The sequence below is a fragment of the Oncorhynchus masou genome, chromosome 13 (genome assembly GCF_036934945.1).
Source record: "Oncorhynchus masou masou isolate Uvic2021 chromosome 13, UVic_Omas_1.1, whole genome shotgun sequence".
NCBI classification, from domain to species: Eukaryota; Metazoa; Chordata; class Actinopteri; order Salmoniformes; family Salmonidae; genus Oncorhynchus; species Oncorhynchus masou.
In genome coordinates, this window is record NC_088224.1 from 31946599 (window position 1) to 31963361 (window position 16763).

A 16763-nucleotide genomic window follows, 5' to 3' on the forward strand; every position below is an offset into this window, starting at 1 on the left:
GCTCGTCTGCGGTGGCGCCGGTCAGCTGTCCCTGTGTTCAAAGGGTTCAGGCTGGGTTATAAATCAACAGACTAGTGGAGCGGGACTATGGAACATTGTCGTTCTATTCCAGTTTAATTTCATTCTGAAATAGCACTAAGGGATCAGTATGAGAAATGGCAGTACAAAGGGGGTGAAATGTTTATTACCAAGTCAAGAGATATGGGGGGAATAATTCTGTAACCACAATGTTCAACATGGAATTTAGTTCTTTACAAAACGGATGAAAATACAGTGAACATATAAATAATGCGTCTCTTCTTCCATGCATCGCAACCAGTCCTCGCAGGGTTTTGGGCCGTTCAGTGTCTTCGTTTCTACCCTGGCCCTTACGTGGCCTGTGAGCTGCTGTCCTCAGTGTTTAAGTGTCTGGTTTCTGGGTGGCTGGAGCAGTGGCCTCCCTGCTAGGCCTGTGTTTGGGGGAACCTCTGTCTCGTATGATTGCACCCCGGCAGTACAGTGGATGTGGTCCTCCCTACCCCCTTCATCCTCCCTGGCCTTGGTGTCCTGCCTGTCAGTGGAGGAGAGCGTGTGTCTTAGCTCAGCCTGGGTGGGAACCTGCAGTGTGATCTCTGTGGTTAACGACTCCACGTCTGGACCTGAGAGACAGAGGGACGTTTTGTGCAGTGCCCGAGAACTAATCGAAGTATGAAGTTGCTGTTTATTGTGCATGTTTGTTTATATGTGTGTCTGTGTCATACCCAGCATGGGCGAGGCAACGCTGTTGTCCTCTCCCCCAGAGTGGAGGAAGACGTCAAGGCTCTCATGGTCGGACATGTCCGTCAGGTCCATCTGCTCCAGCATGTCTACGTTCACCTCCATGGATGAAAAGCTGCCTATTGGCCCTGATCAGCAAGACATAGGTGTTAGTCACCAACACACAGCAACCAAGAATGCAACGGCAAGGGGCTGAGTCCAGGAAGAGCCTCGAAGCCTTTTTGTTTTAAAACTCTCAAACAAATAAAAAGCCAAAATCATTTACTGTTTTCGGCAAATATTTATATTTGAACCCGCAACAGAATCTTGCATGCTAGCTAACTGACTATTCTTCAGATTATTCAAACCCAACCTTCAAGAAATCATGTTCCATTAAAAGAGCTGATCTTCATCTGAAAAACGGTTTTAATCAATCTTCACTGACTTGCCAGAAACCCTGAAATTGTTCTAGGTTGATATCTGTAGGGTTCTATCCTGTCTAAATTGATTCCAGCCTGGTGTCTAGGGTTCTATCCTGTCGTAAATTATTCCAGGCGGTGTCTGTATGGTTCTATCCTGTCTGAAGTTATTCCAGTTTTGTGTCTGTGTTCAATCATTGTCCTGGATTCATCACCTTGCAGGAACAGTATCTGTTGTGACACTGGTGTTATCACACGTTACAAACACACAGTGCACTGTGAGGGATGATTGACAGCTGAGGCGGCATACCTCAAGGATACGAGGAGAGCAGGGCAGGACAGCAGGGTGGGGCAGAGTAAAGAGAGAGGGAACTGTTACTAGCCAGCCACGCAGTCACGCACACACAACCGGGGCTTTTCCAATGAGACTTACCCCCACACCAGTGAGTCGCCAGTGTTTTATCTGCATGTAAGCTGTTACACTAAAGACTTGTGGTGAGCAAAATCAACAATGTGTTGATAATTCAAATCTGTTTTGAGAAGGTGCAGGTCTTCCAGAGCCATGGCCTAGTGTAAACCAGATTCCGGCCCATGTAGTTCGAAACAAAGTGTGAACCTTTTGGGTAAAATATGGGTAAATCCTTATTGGAAATGCACCAGTGTACACAAACACCATCTGTCACTGTGACCATACGTTTCCATTGAAGATAAGGCGTTAAGGGGGGACTCTCACCTCTCCTCTCACTGATCTGCAGGTAGCCGGTGGACTGGTACTGATCCATGTCTTGCTGGAATGCCTCTTCAAAGAACTTCTGCCTCTCCTTCAGATTCACCAGGGCAGGCTCCACCTCCTTCAGCTTAAACTGGCTCGACTCCACCTCCTTTGGCTTCACCTGGGGAGGATCCGCCTCCTTTAACTTAACCTGGGCAGGCTCCGCCTCGTTCACCTGGGGTGGCACCTTATCCGCTACACAGGGCCGAGATATTTAAATGAAAATCTCAATAGCATCATTTCTGGGTAAAAATGAAGTAGATTTCTGTGATTATTATTTTATTTTTTTCAATAAAATTTTGCTAGGAGATTCTGGGGATGGTCTGAGTAGGGAGGGGAAACTGAAAACTAGCTGTTATTGGCAGAGATATTTTGACCTTGTCTGTATTGGTCTAGTCACTAGGCAGGCAAAAACTCCATCCCATCAAAGCAGGCAAACATTTCAGGCATTCTTTTCAAACAGCTCATACATTGAAAGGTCATTATCATAATTTTCTCGATTTCACAGTGTTATTCCAACTGCATAGTGTGGAAATATATATAAAACACAAGAAAATCACATTTTTGCCTGCACTGGGCTTTTAACAGCTAAACTCAAATAACAATTAATGATTACCGGCATTGATTACAGGTGGTTACTAGCGTGGATTACAGGCGTGTACAGCATCCCATATACACTGTTGTAGCTCTGTTGCATAAAATAATTTGATACAAAATGCTGTGATATCAGATGCCCTAGAGCTTGGGCCTTTGAAAATAAACTGGCTGTCTGTGTCTGGACGATGACAGCCTACTGACCATCTCTGTCGGTCTGGATGATGACAGAGCCTGGAGATTTCAGATGACACAGTGTCACTTCAGCTAACTGTTTCTCTCAGACGGGGAGAGTCCGTTATATAAGAACGATCTAAGTCACGAAAGGGAGAGAGAGACTGGGACGGCTAGAGTGGGAGAAAGAGAGAGAAAGAGACAGTTGACGTCCCCATTATCAGCAGCTGTCCCCCGTCTCTCTCCCCCTTTCTTTCTTTAGCTTCCCCTCTTTCTCTCCATCACTCACTGTTGCCCTTCCACTCTTTATCTTTGTATGTGTGCTGCTGAGTGTGGTTTGTGTGTGTGTGTGTGTACAGTGTCTGTGATTTTTTGTGTGTGTTTGTGTGCCTGTGTACGTGCATAAGTGTTTGTGTTGTGCTCTTTTTTTGAAGATGAATTAAAGGTAGTGGGGTTCCTAAGGGACTCCCGTGTGTTTTCATTACTGTGGTTAGTTGGCTTTGACTTTGTTAACCCTGAGAAATAAAGATATTCTGCCCCTGTAGAATATGTCTCCACTCGACTTGACATAGTAAAAGTGCACATTGTAAATATGAAATTAGTCATATATACTGTGCCAAGATGATTGAATCACGTCCCGGACCTGCTGTTTTTGACCCTCTCTCTCTCTCTCTCTCTCTCTCTCCTTCTCCCCCCCCCCCCCCCACCACACCTGTTGTCTCGACCTCTGAATGCTCGGCTATGAAAAGCCAACTGATATTTACTCCTGAGGTAGTGACCTGTTGCACCCTCTACAACCACTGATTATTACCTATGAACATTTGAACATCCTGAAGAACGATCTGGCCTTAATGGCCATGTACTCTTATCTCCCCCAGCACAGCCAGAACAGGATTGGCCACCCTTCAGAGCCTGGCTCCTCTTTAACTTTGTTCTAGGGTCCTTTCTTCTATATCTGCATTGCTTGTTGTTTGGGGTTTTAGGCTGGGTTTCTGTATAAGCATTTTGTGGCATCTGCTGATGTAAAAAGGGCTTAATAAATACTTTTGATTGATTGCTCATGTATGTGCTATCAAATAGAATATTTGTATGTTGACTGATGAAGAAATCTGTATTTATCGACATTAGTATTTCATCCAAACATGTTCCAACCATACCAATAAACAGGTGTGTGGGTATTACTACATAACAACTCTTAATGGGTTGTAATCAGAATGGATGACCAAGGTTCACTTATAAAGCACGCAGTGCATTTGGAAAGTATTCAGACCCCTTGAATTTTTACACATTTTGTTAATTATAAAATTGATTTAATTGCTTTTTTCCCTCATCAATCTACACACAATGCCCCATAATGACACAGAAAAAAACAGGTTTTTATAAAGGTTTGCAAATGTATAAAAAAATAAATTAAAAAAACGGAAATATGACATTTACATAAGTATTGAGACCTTTTACTCAGGACTTTGCTGAGGCACCTTAGGCAGAGATTACAGCCTCACGTCTTAGGTGTGACGCTACGAGCTTGGCACACCTATATTTGGGTAGCTTCTCCCAATCTTCTCTGCAGATCCTCTGAAACTCTGTCAGGTTGGGTGGAGAGCGTCGCAGCACAGCTATTTTCAGGTCTCTCCAGAGATGTACGATCAGGTTCAGGTCCAGGCTCTGACTGGGCCACTCAAAGACAGTCAGAGACTTGTCCCGAAGCCACTCCTGCGTTGTCTTGGCTGTGTCACTGTCCTGTTGGAAGGTGAACCTTCGCCCCAGTCTGAGGTCCTGAGCGCTCTGGAGCAGAATGTTATCAAGGATCTCATTGTCCTTTGATCCTGACTAGTCTCCCAGTCCCTGCCACTGAAAAACATCCCACGGCATGATGCTGCCACCACCATGCTTCACAGTAGGGATGGTGCCAGGTTTCCTCCAGATGTGACGCATTGCATTCAGGCCAAGGAGTTAAATTTTGGTTTCATCAGACCAGAGAATTTTGTTTCTCATGGTCTGAGAGTCTTTAGGTGCCTTTTGGAAAACTCCAAGCGGGCTGTCATGTGCCTTATACTGAGGAGTGGCTTCCGTCTAGCCACTCTACCATAAAGGCCTGATTGGTGGAGTGCTGCAGAGATGTTTGTACTTCTGGGTTCTTCCATCTCCACAAAGGAACTCTGGAGCTCTGTCAGAGTGACCATCGGGTTCTTGGTCACCTCCCCGACCAAGGCCCTTCCCCCCCAATTGCTCAGTTTGGCCAGGAGGGTAGCTCTAGGAAGAGTCTTGGTGGTTCCAAATTTCTTCAATTTAAGAATGATGGAGGGTGTTCTTGGGGACCTTCAATGCGGCAGACATTTTTGAGTACCCTTCCCCAGATCTGTGTCTCAACACAATCCGGTCTCAGAGCTCTGCAGACAATTCCTTCGACCTCATGGCTTGGTTTTTGCTCTGTCAACTGTGGGAACTTATATAAACAGATTTGTGCTTTTCCAAATCATGTCCAATCAATTAAATGTACCACCGGTGGATTCCAAGTTGTAGAAACAAGGATGATCAACGGAAACAGGATGCACCTGATCTTAATTTCGAGTCTCACAGCAAACAGTATGAATACTTTGTTTTTTTAGTTGTTTTTTAAACATTTGCAAACATTTCTAAAAACCTGTTTTCGCTTTGTCATGATGGGGTATTGTGTGTAGATTGAGGGAAAACAATGTAATCAATTTTAGAATAAGGCTGTAATGTAAAAAAATATGAAAAAGTCAATGGGTCTGAATACTTTCCGAAGGCACTGTATAAGCAGTAAAATTATATTAGTATTCTGTGAGAGGGTTTTGGCTGGGCCTCTATGAAACTGGACATCATTATCTGATTGCAGGTCTCCATTTAGAGTGTTGCCAGACCACACAATCGAGCTGTCACGTCCAGCCCAATAGTGGAAAGTAGGCTAACTCAAGCACATCCCACCACAGAGGCAACAGATTAGCAATAAACACCATTCACGAGGACACATTACACACAATACAGAACAATGCTGTCAATTTCCCTCCCTTATTCTTCTGAAACGCATCAGCTCAAATTGTCTATTATTAGATTTTTTTAAATGCATATAAATAATGCATATAATTTGCTTCTTATAAACTCAAAGGAAGGATTGTCTACTCTGAAATTAATTTTTTATGCATGGTTAAAAAGAAGATGTACCAGTGGCCTGATGAACCTCACATTCTTGACAGTTGTAGCAGTGCATTTATGCAATGTTACTTTTAGATTGCAGGTATCTTCCTCACAAGTGTTCAGATTTAAAGCAAGGCAGTAGCCAACATGAAAATAACTTACGCTGTTAATAGTGGCGAGTTATAAGTAAAGGATCAGTAAGCAGTAGTGGAGAGTTAAAAGTAACGGATCAGTAAGCAGTAGTGGAGAGTTAGAAGTAAAGGATCAGTAAGCAGTAGTGGAGAGTTAGAAGTAAAGGATCAGTAAGCAGTAGTGGAGAGTTAGAAGTAAAGGATCAGTAAGCAGTAGTGGAGAGTTAGAAGTAAAGGATCAGTAAGCAGTAGTGGAGAGTTAGAAGTAAAGGATCAGTAAGCAGTAGTGGAGAGTTAGAAGTAAAGGATCAGTAAGCAGTAGTGGAGAGGTAGAAGTAAAGGATCAGTAAGCAGTAGTGGAGAGTTAGAAGTAAAGGATCAGTAAGCAGTAGTGGCGAGTTAGAAGTAAAGGATCAGTAAGCAGTAGTGGGGAGTTAAAAGTAAAGGATCAGTAAGCAGTAGTGGAGAGTTAGAAGTAAAGGATCAGTAAGCAGTAGTGGGGAGTTAGAAGTAAAGGATCAGTAAGCAGTAGTGGGGAGTTAGAAGTAAAGGATCAGTAAGCAGTAGTGGAGAGTTAGAAGTAAAGGATCAGTAAGCAGTAGTGGAGAGTTAGAAGTAAAGGATCAGTAAGCAGTAGTGGCGAGTTAGAAGTAAAGGATCAGTAAGCAGTAGTGGCGAGTTAGAAGTAAAGGATCAGTAAGCAGTAGTGGAGAGTTAGAAGTAAAGGATCAGTAAGCAATAGTGGAGAGTTAGAAGTAAAGGATCAGTAAGCAGTAGTGGAGAGTTAGAAGTAAAGGATCAGTAAGCAGTAGTGGAGAGTTCGTATGGGTTAGGGTTAGTGATTGAGGCTGGAGTTGAACTGGGATGTGGACATAAAGCTTGGGTTAAGGTTAGGGTCATGGTTGAGGCTTGGATTAAACTGGGATGTGGGCATGAAGCTACTGTAGGGTTAGAGTTGTGGTTGAGACAAGGGTTAGGGTTGAAACGGGATGTGGACATGAAGCTAGTGTTAGGGGTGTGGTTGAGACAAGGGTTAGGGTTGAACCGGGATGTGGACATGAAGCTAGTGTTAGGGGTGTGGTTGAGACAAGGGTTAGGGTTGAACCGGGATGTGGACATGAAGCTAGGGTTAGGATTAGGCTAAAGGTTATGGTTAGGATTGAAGCTAGGGTTAAACTGTGATGTGGATATGAAGCTAGGTTTAAGATTAGGGATAGCATCATGCTCATCTGTGCTTGTCTGGCACACAGGATTAATTACATTTATGTATCGAGCGCCTCATGACAAAGTGAACTGATGGTGAGCTGCTCATGACAAAGTGAACTGATTAATGACCGTGAGGGGGGCGCCAGAACGACAAGACCACTCTGTCTTTGTTTGCTTCGTTTAATAGCTTCATTTGCATCCAGCGTACATGTGCTATAATGATTATGGCAAAGCAAACACACACACACACACACGTACACACACACACGTACACACACACACACACACGTACACACACGTACACACACACACACACACACACACACACACACACACACACACACACACACACACACACACACACACACACACACACACACACACACACACACACACACACACACACACACACAGAGGAGTTTCCACTACAGTACTCACGGGAACACAGTGCCCAGGCTATCTGCATTCTACTTTGGTTTGTGCAGACAAGAAAAGCGTAGGAGTGGGAACCTGGGGGCAAACTGAGTCACTCTACTGCTGTCAGGCCCACTCAACATCCTAGAGAGTGCTGGCAGAGTCAAATTAACAACACTCTATTAGAGCACTAACCATTATATCTACCAAACACTATATATATTAGAGCACTAACCATTATATCTACCAAGAACTATATCTATTAAAGCAACAAGCATTATATCTACCAAGAACTAGGTCTATTAGAGCAATAAGCATTACAGTGAGGGAAAAAAGTATTTGATCTCCTGCTGATTTTGTACGTTTGCCACTGACAAAGAAATGATCAGTCTATAATTTGAATGGTAGGTTTATTTGAACAGAGACAGAATAACAACAACAAAAATCCAGAAAAAAACACATGTCAAAACTGTTATAAATTGATTTGCATTTTAATGAGGGAAATAAGTATTTGACCCCCTCTCAATCAGAAAGATTTCTGGCTCCCAGGTATCTTTTATACAGGTAACGAGCTGAGATTAGGAGCACCCTCTTAAAGGGACTGCTCCTAATCTCAGATTGTTACCTGTTTAAAAGACACCTGTCCACAGAAGCAATCAATCAGATTCCAAACTCTCCACCATGGCCACGACCAAAGAGCTCTCCAAGGATGTCAGGGACAAGATTGTAGACCTACACAAGGCTGGAATGGGCTACAAGACCATCGCCAAACAGCTTGGTGAGAAGGTGACAACAGTTGGTGTGATTATTCGCAAATGGAAGAAACACAAAAGAACTGTCAATCTCCCTCGTCCTGGGGCTCCATGCAAGATCTCACCTCGTGGAGTTACAATGATCATGAGAATGGTGAGGAATCAGCCCAGAACTACATGGGAGGATCTTGTCAATGATCTCAAGGCAGCTGGGACCATAGTCACCAAGAAAACAATCGGTAACACACTACGCCGGGAAGGACTGAAATCCTGCAGCGCACGCAAGGACCCCCTGCTCAAGAAAGCACATATTCAGTGCCTTGCGAAAGTATTCGGCCCCCTTGAACTTTGCGACGTTTTGCCACATTTCAGGCTTCAAACATAAAGATATAACACTGTATTTTTTTGTGAAGAATCAACAAAAAGTGGGACACAATCATGAAGTGGAACGACATTTATTGGATATTTCAAACTTTTTTAACAAATCAAAAACTGAAAAATTGGGCGTGCAAAATTATTCAGCCCCCTTAAGTTAATACTTTGTAGCGCCACCTTTTGCTGCGATTACAGCTGTAAGTCTCTTGGGTTATGTCTCTATCAGTTTTGCACATCGAGAGACTGACATTTTTTCCCATTCCTCCTTGCAAAACAGCTCGAGCTGAGTGAGGTTGGATGGAGAGCATTTGTGAACAGCAGTTTTCAGTTCTTTCCACAGATTCTCGATTGGATTCAGGTCTGGACTTTGACTTGGCCATTCTAACACCTGGATATGTTTATTTTTGAACTATTCCATTGTAGATTTTGCTTTATGTTTTGGTTGTCTTGTTGGAAGACAAATCTCCGTCCCAGTCTCAGGTCTTTTGCAGACTCCATCAGGTTTTCTTCCAGAATGGTCCTGTATTTGGCTCCATCCATCTTCCCATCAATTTTACCATATTCCCTGTCCCTGCTGAAGAAAAGCAGGCCCAAACCATGATGCTGCCACCACCATGTTTGACAGTGGGTATGATGTGTTCAGGGTGATGAGCTGTGTTGCTTTTACGCCAAACATAACGTTTTGCATTGTTGCCAAAAAGTTCAATTTTGGTTTCATCTGACCAGAGCACCTTCTTCCACATGTTTGGTGGCTTGTGGCAAACTTTAAACTACAATTTTTATGGATATCTTTAAGAAATGGCTTTCTTCTTGCCACTCTTCCATAAAGGCCAGATTTGTGCAATATACGACTGATTGTTGTCCTATGGACAGAGTCTCCCACCTCAGCTGTAGATCTCTGCAGTTCATCCAGAGTGATCATGGGCCTCTTGGCTGCATCTCTGATCAGTCTTCTCCTTGTATGAGCTGAAAGTTTAGAGGGACGGCCAGGTCTTGGTAGATTTGCAGTGGTCTGATACTCCTTCCATTTCAATATTATCGCTTGCACAGTGCTCCTTGGGATGTTTAAAGCTTGGGAAATCTTTTTGTATCCAAATCCGGCTTTAAACTTCTTCACAACAGTATCTCGGATCTGCCTGGTGTGTTCCTTGTTCTTCATGATGCTCTCTGCGCTTTTAACGGACCTCTGAGACTATCACAGTGCAGGTGCATTTATACGGAGACTTGATTACACACAGGTGGATTGTATTTATCATCATTAGTCATTTAGGTCAACATTGGATCATTCAAAGATCCTCACTGAACTTCTGGAGAGAGTTTGCTGCACTGAAAGTAAGGGGGCTGAATAATTTTGCACGCCCAATTTTTCAGTTTTTAATTTGTTAAAAAAGTTTGAAATATCCAATAAATGTCATTCCACTTCATGATTGTGTCCCACTTGTTGTTGATTCTTCACAAAAAAATACAGTTTTATATCTTTATGTTTGAAGCCTGAAATGTGGCAAAAGGTCGCAAAGTTCAAGGGGGCCGAATACTTTCGCAAGGCACTGTACATGCCCGTCTGAAGTTTGCCAATGAACATCTGAATGATTCAGAGGACAACTGGGTGAAAGTGTTGTGGTCAGATGAGACCAAAATGGAGCTCTTTGGGGTGTTTTTCTGCTAAGGGGACAGGACAACTTCCCCGCATCAAAGGGACGATGGACGGGGCAATGTACCGTCAGATCTTGGGTGAGAACCTCCTTCCCTCAGCCAGGGCATTGAAAATGGGTTGTGGATGGGTATTCCAGCATGACAATGACCCAAAACACATGGCCAAGGCAACAAAGGAGTGGCTCAAGAAGAAGAACATTAAGGTCCTGGAGTGGCCTAGCCAGTCTCCAGACCTTAATCCCGTAGAAAATCTGTGGAGGGAGCTGAAGATTTGAGATGCCAAACGTCAGCCTCGAAACCTTAATGACTTGGAGAAGATCTGCAAAGAGGAGTGGGACAAAATCCCTCCTGAGATGTGTGCAAACCTGGTGGCAAACTACAAGAAACGTCTGACCTCTGATTGCCAACAAGGGTTTTGCCACCAAGGACGAAGTCATGTTTTGCAGAGGAGTCATATACTTACTTCCCTCATTAAAATGCAAATCAATTTTTAACATTGTTGACATGCGTTTTTCTGGATTTTTGTTGTTGTTATTCTGTCTCTCACTGTTCAAATAAACCTACCATTACAATTATAGACGGATCATTTCTTTATCAGTGGGCAAACACACAACATCAGCAGGGGATCAAATACTTTTTTCCGTCACTGTATATCTACCAAATACTATATCTATTAGAGCACTAACCATTATATCTACCAAGAACTATATCTATTAGAGCAACAAGCATTATATCTACCAAGCACTATATACAGTATATTAGAGCACTAACCATTACATCTACCAAATACAATATACAGTATATTAGAGCACTAACCATTATATCTACCAAGACCTATATCTATTAGAGCAATAAGCATTACATCTACCAAGAACTATATCTATTAGAGCACTAAGCATTATATCTACCAAGAACTATATCTATTAGAGCACTAAGCATTATATCTACCAAGCACTATATCTATTAGAGCACTAAGCATTATATCTACCAAGCACTATATCTATTAGAGCATTATGCATTATATCTACCAAGCACTATATCTATTAGAGCACTATGCATTATATCTACCAAGCACTATATCTATTAGAGCACTAAGCATTATATCTACCAAGCACTATATATATTAGAGCACTAAGCATTATATCTACCAAGCACTATATCTATTAGAGCACTAAGCATTATATCTACCAAGCACTATATCTATTAGAGCACTAAGCATTCACTGCCATTAAACTATCTAATGTTCATTTTCAACCGCTTAACTCACTTGATTGCTGGACCTGTCAGTGTTCTATGTCAGCAAACTAATTTAAACCAGAGGCAACTGTAAACCAATGGTGGCTTGTTTCTGTGACCAACACATATATTTTCATAGCCTCCAGTGATGGTTTATCTCATAGTAACTCCTATTTTAAACACATTTATGGACAATGAATAGATTGTGCAAGATGGACCTCTTCCTCCTCCATCTTCTCCTCCTCCTTCTTGCAGCATTCTCAAGCCCGATGGACAATCAGCACTAACCCTGAGTGGGAGAGAGAACCATGAGTAGGGAACATCACTGCCAAATCAGCAAGTAACCAAGCAACCAGTACAAAGTAGTACCACACAGTATAGCACTGGTAATATTCCACTGTTTCCAACTTCTTAGTCTGTTAAAACTCCTTGCACTGCAACACATTCCAATGTGTCACCTTCTCCTAAGTAAGCATTTCACTGTTAGTTTATACCTGTTGTTTATGAAGCATGTGACAAATGTGATTTGGTTTGATCCTTCCTTACTGACCCAATACCTATCTGGCTGCGTTTACACAGGCAGCCCAATTCTGATATTTTTGTCCTCTAAGAACATTTTACATCAGATCTTTTCCAAAGCTAAACCGATTGGTCAAAAGATCAATTAGTGAAAAAGATCAGAATTGGGCTGCTTGGAAGGGCCTCCCTCGTGGCGCAGCGGCCTAATGCACTGCATCACAGTTCACTACAGACCCGGGTTTGATCCTGGGCTGTGTCACTGCCAGCTGTGACCGGGAGACCCATGTGGCAGTGCACAATTGTCCAGGTTAGGGGAGGGTTTGGCCGGCTGTGAAGTCCTTACTCAAACGACTCCTGTGGCAGGCTGGGTACATGCATGCTGATACGGTCGCTAGTTTTCATTGGCGCGGCTGGTTAAGAGAGAAAGTGTGTCAAGCCTCAGCCTCTGTGTGAGTCTCCTCCCTAACCAAGCAGACAGTAGATTAGAGCTTCTCTGTATATGAATATTCCATAACCTTGCAGTATCACCATTTCAGATGATACTTTACTTAGTTTTACTGGAAAAAAAACTCACACACAGGTTATGCTAAATCATCTCTGGAGAGCCCTGTCGAAGCAAGAGGCAATATGGTTCTACAACAGTCTTTTAAAAGATTATCAATGATAGATAATCTCATCCGTGTTCATCTCTCGTGTACAGATATACAGTTGAAGTTGGAAGTTTACAAACACCTGAGCCAAATACATTTAAACTCAGTTTTTCACAATTCCTGACATTTAATCAGAGTAAAAATTCCCTGCCTTAGGTCAGTTAGGATCACTACTTTATTTTAAGAATGTGGAATAATAGTAGAGGGAATTAATTATTTCAACTTTTATTTCTTTCCTCATATTCCCAGTGGGTCAGAAGTTTACATACACTCAATTAGTATTTGGTAGCATTGCCTTTAAATAGTTTAAGGTCAAATGTTTCGGGTAGCCTTCCACAAGCTTCCCACGACAAGTGGGGTGAATTTTGGCCCATTCCTTCTAACAGAGATGGTGTAACTGAGTCAGGTTTGTAGGCCTCCTTGCTCACACACGCCTTTTTAGTTCTGCCCACAGATTTTCTATGGGATTGAGGTCAGGGCTTTGTGATGGCCACTCCAATACCTTGACATTGTTGTTCTTAAGCATTTTGCCAGAACTTTGGGAGAATGCTTGGGGTCATTGTCCATTTGGAAGACCCATTTGCGACCAAGCTTTAACTTCCTGACTGATGTCTTGAGATGTTGCTTCAATATATCCACATAATTGTCCATCCTCGTGATGCCATCTATTTTGTGAAGTGCATCAGTACCTCCTGCAGCAAAGCACCCCCATCCCGACCGTGCTTCACGGTTGGGATGGTGTTCTTTAGCTTGCAAGCCTCCACCTTTTTCCTCCAAACTTAACGATGGTCATTATGGTCAAACAGTTCTATTTTTGTTTCCTCAGGCCAGAGGACATTTCTCCAAAAAGTACAATCTTTGTCCCCATGGGCAGTTGCAAACCGTAGTCTGGCTTTTTTATGTCGGTTTTGGAGCAGTGGCTTCTTCCTTGCTGAGCGGCCTTTCAGGTTATGTCGATATAGGACTTGTTTTACTGTGGATATAGATAGTTTTGTACCTGTTTCCTCCAGCATCTTCACAAGGGCCTTTGCTTTTGTTCTGGGATTGATTTGAACTTTTTGCACCAAAATACGTTCATCTCTAGGAGACAGAGCATGTCTCCTTCTTGAGTGGTGTGACGGCTGCGTGGTCCCATGGTGTTTATACTTGTGTACAGATGAACGTGGTACCTTCAGGCATTTGGAAATTGCTCCCAAGGATGAACCAGACTTGTGGAGGTCTACAATTATTTTTTTCGAGGTCTTGGCTGATTTCTTTTGATTTTCCCATGATGTCAAGCAAAGAGGCACTGAGTTTGAAGGTATGCCTTGAAATACATCCACGGGTAGACTTCCAGTTGACTCAAATGATATCACTTAGCCTATCAGAAGCTTCTAAAGCCATGACATCATTTTCTGGATTTTTCCAAGCTGTTTAAAGGCACAGTCAACTTAGTTTATGTAAACTTCTGACCCACTGGAATTGTGATACAGTGAATGATAAGTGAAATAATCTGTCCAGAAACAATTGTTGGAAAGATTACTCGTGTCATGCACAACGTAGATGTCCTAACCGACTTGCCAATACTATAGTTTGTTAACAAGAAATTTGTGGAGTGGTTGAAAAACAAGTTTTAATGACTCCAACCTAAGTGTATGTAAACGTCCGACTTCAACTGTATGTATGCATAACTGGTACCATAGAATCTATCTGGAAGGAATGGGATGCGCGGGATAACGAGAAGCAATATTTTTTTTCTTTTCTTTGGTTGTCACTGGTTATTTGGAAAAATCACGATTTTGCAGGTGTTGGTATCTTTCGAATTTCGTAAGGGGAGGGGACATTAACTTGCAAAGAGAGAGGGTGGAGCTACAGTTCTGCTCCTCGTTCTGGCATCTTTTCATCTCTTCTCTTCACACGTATGGACCCAGAACTTAATCAAGCAGCTGGCCAATTACGTGGGACTTTATTTCTGAGTTAATCAAGACTAACCCAGTGTACAGTATACATCTCTAACCCTAACCCAGTGTAGACATCGTGCCAACCCAGTATAGGCATCATGCCATTCGTCAGGTGTGCCAACATCTGTCAAATAGGCTAAAATACTCCAGACTGCAGTAACTCATTACATAACATTTCCTCGTTTTACTAGCCTTGTGAGGACTTCTGATACCAACAAGGATGGTAAAAACCAAACCACACACATACACACAAGCGCACATGCCACATGCACACACAACCACACCGCAAACAATGCTTTGGGGGCAACCTTTAATTCCTTCAATATACAGTTGCTTCTTCTTTCATTTTCTCTCTTTGGCTTTGCTAATGTTGTTGGTTCCCTCTGGCTTTCATCATAGAGGGCTATTCAGAGCCACCAGCTAATGTTCCCTCTCCTCTACAGCACTGTTATTGTGAAGCTTTTCAATAGATTACAGAGACCAATGTTCAATGTCCTGTCCTTTCTTCCTGTCCTGTTCTATACTGCCCTGTCCTATCTCTGTCCTGTCCCATCTTTTTCCTGTCCTCTCCTACCTCTGTCCTGTCCCATCTTTTTCCTGTCCTGTCCCATCTTTTTCCTGTCCTGTCCTTTCTTAGCTCTGTCCTGTCCCATCTCTTTCTTGTCCTGTCACATCTCTTTCTTAAACACTGTCAAACCATTCCATCGAAACCATCCAATATTCTGCTTTCAAAATGTGTGGCTGTGTTAACAGACCATGGAACATGAATGTTCTGAGACATACAAAGGGGATGGATGGGTGGATGGATGGGTGGATGGATGGAAGGGGATAGGGAGGAGGGAGTTGAACATGGTGGTGGAGAGGTGGAGGAGGGAGTGGTGGAGGAGGGGGATGGATGGATGGGTGGATGGATGGAAGGAGATAGGGAGCGGTGAAGGGGGGATGGATGGATGGATGGATGGAAGGGCAGAAGGAGAATGGATGTGGGGGGTTCAATAATAATGAAAGCAATAAAAAGCTTTCATTCTCTCTGTGTGTGTGTGTGTGTGTGTGTGTGTGTGTGTGTGTGTGTGTGTGTGTGTGTGTGTGTGTGTGTGTGTGTGTGTGTGTGTGTGTGTGTGTGCACACTGAGCTGTCACAATAAGTCACATCACCCATCAATCACTGGTAGTTACAGCACCAATAATTTCCATCCCAGACGTTTTGTTATTCATTAATAACATACGCATCTTAGTATTACTGTGTGTTCAGTTGTGGTTGAAGGCTTGCATCTTATCCTCTTCACTCCAAATGTTTGACATCAAATAATGTTGATATGAATTCCAAGCACGCTTGAAACTAAATCCATACGTTTGAATCTAAATCCAACCCGTTTAAAGATTCATCTACTGCCACCAAAAAATTACTACTTTTTTGTGACAACTGTGACCATTATCAAAGTTCAGATAAAAAAAATAGAAAAGAAAACCAGATAAAAAAAGGCTACCAGGAAAATGAAGAAGCATATCTACAAATATTACAACTATCTAATAATCACGCATGGATCAACCTCTGCGATTCCACCATACATTAGCATGTAGACATTATGACACAAACAGAAAACAATAAAGAAATAACCAATACAAGCCGGTGTCAGTACCATAGAAATATAATTCTAGCGCTGTATTATATGCATATATACTGTACGTATAACTATGGTGGGTACCTACAGCTATTCCTCTGGCTGCCGTCCATGGATCCTGGAGAAGAAGACATCCCAGCGGTGTTGTAGATCAGAGCCAGAGGAAAGGGAGAGGAGGGCAGGATGGGCTGTGGACAGGGTGAGGCGGCAAAGAGAGGCGATGTTACCAACTCTCAATCACAGCACCGTCTGTCTCCCTCTGCGCTCATCCTAAGAGGCTGCTTAAACCACTATCTCACACACACAGTCATGCACATATACAGTATTATACACACACACACTCTCACACACAGGAGTACGGCAGCAACGTTCTCCCCCACCCTGGCTGTCTGAAAGGGTCGAGCTGCTGCCTG

The 16763-nt window shown here is 42.9% G+C and overlaps 1 protein-coding gene across 2 annotated transcripts; it reads right to left on the reverse strand.

The window, feature by feature from the left end:
• Positions 1-146: 146 nt before the first annotated feature.
• LOC135551401 (dysbindin-like) lies at positions 147-16763 on the reverse strand. Of its 2 annotated transcripts, XM_064982621.1 has the most exons (5): positions 16439-16763; positions 11839-11909; positions 1888-2121; positions 741-875; positions 147-638 (listed from the first exon to the last, which is right to left on the reverse strand). In XM_064982621.1, the coding sequence occupies exons 2-5, from the start codon at positions 11876-11878 to the stop codon at positions 394-396; spliced, it is 654 nt and encodes a 217-aa protein (XP_064838693.1). In that variant the 5' UTR covers positions 11879-11909; positions 16439-16763; the 3' UTR covers positions 147-393. The 2 variants fall into 2 exon arrangements, with proteins under 2 accessions (XP_064838693.1, XP_064838692.1); XM_064982620.1 differs by lacking the exon at positions 11839-11909.